General features: G+C 44.1%; 1 protein-coding gene across 3 annotated transcripts in view; it reads right to left on the reverse strand.

The window, feature by feature from the left end:
- PCYT1B (phosphate cytidylyltransferase 1B, choline) overlaps positions 1-1,862 on the reverse strand; it is a 125,330-nt gene extending 123,468 nt beyond the window's left edge. For 2 of the 3 annotated variants that reach the window (XM_082610588.1, XM_082610589.1), the window contains exon 1: positions 1,545-1,862. In XM_082610588.1, the coding sequence (XP_082466714.1) occupies positions 1,545-1,661 (117 nt within the window). In that variant the 5' untranslated portion in view covers positions 1,662-1,862. The remainder of the gene's footprint in view (positions 1-1,544) is intronic. The other variant, XM_082610586.1, reaches the window with a different exon arrangement.
- Positions 1,863-9,006: the final 7,144 nt, after the last annotated feature.

A 9,006-nucleotide genomic window follows, 5' to 3' on the forward strand; every position in this document is an offset into this window, starting at 1 on the left:
GATGCAGGGGACATGGGTTTGTGCCCCGGTCCGGGAAGATCCCACGTGTCATGGAGCGGCTGGGCCCGTGAGCCATGGCCGCTGAGCCTGCACGTCCAGAGCCTGTGCTCCACAACTGGAGAGGCCACAACAGTGAGAGGCCCGTGTACCGCAAAAAAAAAAAAAAAAAAAAAAAAGAGTTTTTAGTGGCTCAAAGGAATCCCTTGGTAACAAACCAAGGGGATGGGGATGGTTTGTATCCCATCAGAAACAGGTACTACATCGTGTTTGTTGTTCAGCAAGTGGCTTAAGCGCTGGGGAGCAGTTAATATCAAACTTCCCTAAGAAGATATATCTTTAAAAGTAGAAACACAGTGAACAAAAGCCCTAGGTGCTCTAATGTAACTTGCTTGGTTTTCATGTTTTACAAAATTGTCCTAAGTCTCCCTCTGAACCCTTATTAACCCTTCTGAAGAAATAACAGTTACATGATGGACTGGCCTTGAAATCTGTGAGCCCTCATTTTGGGAGGTCACAGAAAATGCTACATCACAAAATCCTTTTTTAAAAAAACCTCTTCCCAGGGTCAAACTCCACAGCCAATCAAAATATTGCACCTTTTAACTCGAGGGAAATCGCTAGAGAGAGTGTAGCTCTAACTAGTATGTCGCTTGGATTTGGGGGTCCAAAGAGAGGTCTCCCCAAGTTCCCGAAGACTTCAGGACACAGAAAATCCACCACCCATTTGGTGTTTTTGATTCCTTGAGGATACACGTTGAGGTGTTTGAGAACCACCTTCCACATTTACTTAAGGAATCATGACCAGTGGTGGAGAAGCTGATGAAATTTGGGATACCAGTAACTGAGATGCAAGGAAGCTCTGAGTGCCTGTTTCCACACTTTCATTATGAAAGGCAGGCAGCCCCTTTCCAAGTAAATGTAGCTGCTCCAGGTTCCCACTACCTGAAGAGAAACCCTCACAGCACGCTCCGGAAATGTTTACAATTCATTTAAGATGCACATTATTTCTAAACACATCACCGAGGGACCCTTTTACTTATTTATTTTGAAATTTTCAAACGAATGGGGAAGTTTGGCTTCCATGTCGTTTTCATCTTTCCAAAACTGACATTAGGCACCAAAATTAGTTGAGGGCAGAATCATTCCTTACCTAGAATTTAGAACTTAACAACGGACTCGTCTCAAGCTTTGTGAAGAGAATGCCATTTTAAAATTGTACCACAGGATCTGTATCTTTAGATGAGAATACACCTAAAAGAAAAAAGCCCATCCCCTCCTCCCAAGGCACAAAAACACAGCATAGCCCAAGCAGCCCGTTTCCTACCCAGCCAATACAATAATGCTTTGTAAGCTGAGAGCAGCGCTCGGTATAGAAGCTAAGTATAAACAGCTGAGAAGGATTAGGCGGTAGCTCTATTCTCATTTACATGAAAATCCTCTAAGCATCGCTTTCCTCGCTGGCTGCGGGCGCATAAAAGAGTTCCTCGCTGAAACTCTTTTGTGCCATAGCCACGCATACATTTGCATCCTTTGTCTTTACTTACCAGTCGAGGCTGTGGGCATGTGTGCTCGATTTCCTCCATGGTTTCTGAGGGAGGCTCATTGGAAAGGGATTTTGGGATACCTGTTTCTGACTCAGCATCAGTGGTAAGTACTGGCATGGCCAGTGAATGCTGCCTCCAGTTCTACACCCTCTGAGAGTCTCCTCCTAGGCAGAGAATGTTTTCTTTGTCACGTATTTTTCTCCTCCCCACCCATCCCCCTTCTTCGTCCCTTCTTTCCGTCTTCCCAGGGGGAAGTAAAGAGGTTATCCTCCACCCCCAGCACTTTCCTTCTCCAAGAACCCAAGAGGCAAGGCCTCAGTTTATCACTATAACAACCAGAGAACACTGGAGCTGCGGGTGCGGGATACAGTACCTCATTTGCATGGAGCGCGCTGGTTGGCTACTGTCATAATAGTACCACTCCGCCGGGGAGCGGCCGGGCCCCATTGGCTGGCGGGCCGTGCCCTGGGGGCCCGAACTTGCTGCTTTTGTTTCTCCTGTTTAATTCAGTTGCAAAGGTCCATTCTGGGCCAGGGACCCCGGCTGCACTACCCAGATAAGAAAAAACCGCGTCCTGACGTGCCCAGAGCGCCTCGAGACAGAACATAGCAGACCTCCACTAAAAAAGACCAAGTCCCTGACATGTTTGCTGTGCTGTAGTCAGAATTTTGCCAAATAGGAGCCACCCTGAAGACAAAACCACTTTTGAGCCCAAACTCCCCGTGCCCACAATTGCCACCTGGCCTCGGAGGGCCTCTCACGGCATTCATTGAGGGCACCTGAGTGTTCACCCCCTTGACTGCAACAAGAGCCATGGCAGATCCTCTGAGGCCTGGTGTAGCCCAGGTGCTCACCCCCGGGGCTGCCCTGAGAGGAACTTCGAAGGAGGTAGATTGTCTTCGAAAACCTGCCTCCCACCTCTGACTGCCCTCCCCAATTACTTCCTCCCTCGGCCATTCCTCCTCCTCCCCAGCTACTCTTGAGTTTCCTCAATGAGGTCTTGCTGTTGTCTGCGCTTCCATACACTGTTCCTTATGCTGGTCTATTATTCCTGTGCTCCCATTTCCTAAGCACCCTGCTCTCAGCCAAATGCTCATGGCAATCACAGAAACCTCACAGATGGGGTATTAAAGATGATGTGCCTTAATGTCTAAATCGTCCAGGAATAACCATTTGTAAGAGGGTGTTCTGGAGACACACACCCAAAGAAAAGAACTCACAAAGGTATTTGTTCTAGTGAAATATCACACTTAAAATAACATTAATAAAAATCACGGCTTGGGAATTCCCTGGCAGTCCATAGTGAGGACTCCACGCTCTCACTGCTGAGGGTCCGGTTTCCATCCCTGGTTGGGGAACTAAAATCCCACAAGCCACGCGGCTTGGCCAAAAAAAAAAAAAATCATGGTAACTGCTAGCATTTATCAAGCACAGGCACAGTGCTAGGTACTTTACCTAGATATTGTTTAATCTTCATAACAACCCAAAGAGGTCAATCTTAACATTATCCCCACTTACAGGTGAGAAAATTGAAATTTACAGTAATTGCTCAGGGCCTCAAACTCATAAGCAGTGGAGCTGGGATTGGAAGGATGCGGGCTTGGCGGGGCAGGGGGGTGCAGCAGGTGTAGTGACAGAAAAAACAACTAGGTAGAAATCCTCTTAAGACAAGTCCCGGGGCTTCTAAATCTTTCATTTTAATCTATAGCAGTGGTTTTCATCCAAGCATGCTCCAGGACCAGCCACACCAACATCAGGGTCACCCGAGAACTTGTTGGAAATGTAAATTATTCATCCCTCAAGACCTGGCTCAGTAGGTCTGGGATAGGGCCGGAATTTGCATTTCTTTTTTTAAAAAATAAATTTACTTATTTTATTTATTTTTGGCTGTACATGATCCGTTGGAAAGCACCTCACCTCCTAACCCCCACTGTGTTCTGGGCCACCGAGCTACCAGCTTGGTTCCTAATTGGTCCTCTAATTCCCTCTCTAGAATAGGAAGCTCACCTGTTCCTATTTAGCAGCGTCCTGATGGCTAGTGGGGTCCTTGCAAACCCCTCTTGCCCAAGAGCCTAGACTGTGCCCTTATCCCCCACCTCCAGCCTTTACTGTGTCGAAGTGGGCAGATGCCCCCTTCTCCCCAACCCCGTCTCATCAAAACAAGATGCTGCCTCTGCCTGAGCATCTTTATTGCGTCACCTAAATCAGACCTTTAACCATCAGTGCCATTATGTGCTAAATCCAAGTCGTACCTGACACATAATCAGCCGAAGTCCTTGAACCTCAAAATTTAGACCTCTAACTGCCTTGAGGGTCAGCTCTATAAGTAACTCCATTCCCACTAATCCTACCCCAGCCTTGTCTTGGCTTCTCATCCCCCTCTCCCCACAGCCCAGGGGCTGACTCTCACAGTCCTCATGGGGAGAAATAAGCTCTCTCAGGCACCACTCTGAGAGGGGTCCTTACCAGATTCACCCACTCTGGGGATCAGAGTCTTGGCTGCTACTGCAACCTGATTCAGGAGCTTCTTAATAATACCTGAATGGGTTATTTAAACTTGGGGGCTTTGTAATGCTATTAAGATGATTAAGAATGACCAGTTAATTACACAATATGGAATTAAGTATTCAATAACCCTCTAGGGGTTATATGGGGGGTGACTATAAAGGGATGAGAAGAGGGGTTACTGGGGTGATGGAATTGTTCTGTATCCTGATTATGGTAATGGTTACACAAATCTATACACAATTTTAACATTGTTTTTAAAAAAAAAAACCTCCATGGAGGACATTTGTCAGTACATGCTACAGCCTTTAGAGTTCATACCCTTTGACCCAGGGCTTTCCCTTGGGAATTTATCCCCAAAGAAACAACCAGAAGCTCACAAATAATTACATACAAAGATGCTAATGCAGACTTATTTACAAGAAGCAAAAAAAAAAAAACAAAAAACGTACAATTTACAGCAATAGGAGAAGTGGTTAAAATAAAAATTAAATACATCCATATAGTATTATACATGCATTAGGAGTCATGTTTTTGAAGAAAATCTAATGCTAGGGGAACATGTTAACATTGTGTCAGGTGAGAAAAGCAGGCCACAGAATACGATTCTGAAAAATAATCCTGATTATGGGATATGTACATGCCTAGAAAAGAGCACTGGAGGGAAATACATCAGGATGTTAAGTAACATCTTTAAACGGTGGGATTATGGGGGATTTTGATTTCTTTTTTATATTTTCAGGTCTATAACAAGTATTTTAAAATAAGCATCTACTACCCCGATAGTTGGGGGGGAAATGAACATTACCCTTTCTCCCCAAAGGAATCAAGGGCTGGATACGGGGTGGGGATGAGGCAGGCAGAGGTTAGCATGGGAGAGAATAGAAAGGTGCAGGGGCTCAGTGGAGGAAACAAGAAAGCTGAAACTGGGGGAGTCCTATCTCCGGTTAGCAGAAGCAGAGGGAACGTGTTGGAGGCAGGCTGCTCAGAAAATCCCCAGGGAACTTTTGGGGACAGGGCTCTTGAGTCTTGTAACCTCTACAAGTAGGGCACGGCTTCATGAGAACTTGTTAGATCGGCGCTGCACCTCACAAGCACCACCATCTTTCTTTCTACCGTTTATCAAGTACCTCTTCCGCTCTGAGCACTATGCTAGGTACTCACCGTGTGCTACCTGTAACACCCTCAACAGCTGATCAGATGAGGAAACCGAGTCATAGGGACCTTTGCTTCAGCTTGCAAGAGACCTACAAATGATATCATTCTTCCCCCAAGCGGTCTTCACTTCAACACCAAATTATTGGAAATACTCTTCCCAAATATCTGCAGGGAAGAACTAAAATAATCTCAGAGCAGAAACTGAGCTTTCCCTGATCCCCTCGGGCCTTACCATTGTCGTCAGCACCTGCCCGCTGGCTGCCAACGGCCAGCACCTGCATCTCTGCCTGAGGGCTTTCTCAGGCCACCGAAAGTCCTGCCCCCTCTCCCCAACAATACCGTTGAGACAGGGCTGAAGGGCCAGAAAAGGCACAGCTCACACCCCCAAGAGCTCTCAAGCAATGACTGAGAGGAGTGAATGTACAAATACCGCACTGCCCTCAGTCCTCAAATGGGATCACTGAATCTACGCTGTTCTACACTGACTCCCAGAGTTCCCCAGTGGGATTAAGTTCAATTTCCCATGGTGGTAGCTGGCTTGACAGAGCGCCCCAAATTGTATTGGCTGCCTTCTTTTCTTTGTCTCGCTTGCCCACACTCCTGTGGGTGTTTCCTGGACTCGCCTCCCAAATTAACTTGAACTTGAATTCTTGTCTCAGGGTCTGCAACTGCATCTGGAGGATCTCCAACTAATACCATTTCAGTGCCCCATCATAAAGTTCTAATATGATCTATGTCTTATGGCAAATACCTTTCATGTCCTCATCACACGTGGATAAAAATGTCATAACATCGTATATCTGTTTATTTTTTTAAGAGCACGCATTACATTTAAGCTTTCTCTATTTTTTTTTTTTTTTTTTGCGGTACGCGGGCCTCTCACTGTCGTGGCCTCTCCCGTTGCGGAGCACAGGCTCCGGACGCGCAGGCTCAGTGGCCATGGCTCACGGGCCCAGCCGCTCCGCGGCATGTGGGATCTTCCCGGACCGGGGCACAAACCCGTGTCCCCTGCATCGGCAGGCGGACTCTCAACCACTGCGCCACCAGGGAAGCCCTACATCTTATATTTTAAAGAAATAAATATTTGACGTAAGTCAGAGAGATGAGCAGGAAGGAGCTTCAGTTCTTAGCACTCAAAGACACCACGCCACAATGGTTGTACCTGTGTCTGAGAAGGTCCTAAAAGAGATAAGTTGTTTTTATCAAAATGAGATGTATTTATCTAAACACTGATGTAAAATCACTTGTAAATATGATATATTTTGTTTTGCTGTAGCAAAACAGATATGATAGCAGCTTTTTTGCATATTTAGCTAGAATAAATCATTCTTATTGACATTAGCAGCTGTGTAGTCAGTAAAGAATTACTGTTGCTATTAGTTGGTGGTATTTATAAACACTTTTATTTTCTAAGTGCTTTACAATCACTTATTGTCTAATTAATATCTAATCATCTGTTTACAAGTAATAATCACACATGTTTAATCAGTTTAATCAAAACTTCAAATGCAGCCGCCATCATACTCAAGAATGTTGTATAAATTTTGGTCCCTCCTTGATGGAATTTGGGTCCAAACATACGGCCAAAACAGATAACACAACAGAAAAAAAAAATGAATAAAGATTCCTCACTTGGATTTGAGCATAATTTGGAATCACAGCTTTTGCATGACAAATATATTACCTGAATGTCAGTGGGTAAGAATATAGGTAATTTTCAACACTTAAGTGCTCAATTACACAGACATAAAAATTTTAATTTATTTAAGTCACAAAATTGGATGATAGTTTATAATAAGTATTCAAGGGCAGACACCAATTTAACATTGGAACTGTTAGTCACGATCACCGTTTCAGTGATTTTCGTAAAAGAGATCAAATGTAGCAAAGGTGGCTTGGGGAACTTCGAGGTTAATCTAACCAGATTCACATGTAGACCAAGCTATGGCCAGTACAAACACCTGCCACTTTTAATTATCCAATGTAAGTGGATGTCCTGCTGTCTGCCTTGAGTCTCCCCAAGTGTTCCATGAAAGGATTTTTTAAGCAGGTAAATGATATGCATACTAATCCAGCTTTTTCCCCTAGGATAAATTTTCCTACAAGTAGAATTGCTGAGTCAGAGGACTTGCATTTTTTAAGGCTTTATATACATTTTTTTGATGCTATTGTCAAATTGTCCTCCAGAATAGTTGACCAGATCGCCACTTCTCCTGATAATCCCCAAGAGCTGTCTTTCTTGGTTATTGATCTGCCATTACCAGTTTTCTTCCTTCTTGCTTTCCCACCAGGCAGTTTCTCAGTACTGCAGCAAATACTGCAGGGTCCTGAGGATTGTGCCAGGGGCCTTCTGAACGTGCTACAAATGTGCTTGACTGGCAAGTGAAGAATCAAGACCATCCGATGCCAGGATAGATAAATTCATTTACAAGTAAACTATTATTACAATCCTTGGACTTTATACTAATTGATTTGAATGGCCTGGACTCCAAAGTGAAATCTTCATCTTGCAAAATCTGTACTTGGTATCTTTGAATGCTCAAAGAGAGATTTGGTTTAATCTTCTGTATTAGTTTCCTATTGCTGCTGTAACAATTTACCTCAAATGCAGTGGCTTAAAATAACACAAATTTATTATCTTAAAGTTCTGGAGGTCAGAAGTCTGAAAGGGATCTCAGTGGACTAAAACCAATGTATCAGCAAGACTGCCTTTCTTCTGGAGCCTCTAGAGGAGGCTTTTTCCAGCTTCTAGAGCTGCCTGCATTACTTGGCTCACAACCCTCTTCCTTCCATCTCAAATACAGCAATTGCACCACTCCAGCCTCTGCTTCAGGAGTCATATCTTCTCTAACTCTCCTGCCTGCCTCTTTCTCTTGAAAAGACCCTTGTGATGACACGGGGCCCACCTGGGTAATCCAGGATACTCACTCCCATTGCAAGATCTTGAACCTAATTACATCTGTAAAATCCCTTTTGCCATGTAAAGTAACATATTTCCCAGGTTCTGGGAATTAGGATGTGGACATATGTGGTGGGGGCATTATTCTGAATACCACACCTTCCTTAGCATGAGCTGGACCTTGTATCTCATCTCCAGATATTCGAACAATACATTCCCTGTAATTTTAATACTTAGTAATTTGTGAAACCCTACTCTGTGTCAATCACAGGCACTATGCCAGGTTTTCAGAAAAGAATCCGTGATTAGAGAGGTTAAGTAATTTGCCCAAAGTCATGGAGCCAGTCAATGGCAGAGCTGAGTTTCAAACTCAGGTCTGTTGGACTTCAAAGCCCCTGCTCATCATATGTTGCCTCTGCAGCTCATTTCCCATACCCTGCTTGGCTTGCTCTCTGTGGATAGCCTTCTTGTTGAAAGCTTTTCATTTAGTTTGACATAAATAATACAACCTAGCTAGGTAAAACCTTTTATTAAGCCCCTATAAATCTCATATTTGACTCATTCAGTAGGTACCAATGGAGGATGTCATCTTGAAACACTCATTCAAGTTGTCTTCACATCCTCTAATAAATCCTCCAAAAAGTAGCATCAGATGGGCTCTTCCTCCATCATACAAGCAGAAGTAGACTCAGCAGGTTATCTTCTCTGTGAGTGAAATGTAAATCTCTGAATAATATCAGGTAGTGCTGGTGAGAACTGATCTTTCTAAAGGCCCCCAAGTATATCAGACATCTTATTCTTGAAAAAAGAGACCCTAACACTTTAGGGGTATAAGTTCATGTCTTAATAAAGTTTCTCATTGTCTCTGCTTCACTCCACAAGCTTCTCAGCCTTGGTTGT

Source organism: Mesoplodon mirus (assembly GCF_964341445.2).
Source record: "Mesoplodon mirus genome assembly, chromosome: X".
Classification (NCBI taxonomy): domain Eukaryota; kingdom Metazoa; phylum Chordata; class Mammalia; order Artiodactyla; family Ziphiidae; genus Mesoplodon; species Mesoplodon mirus.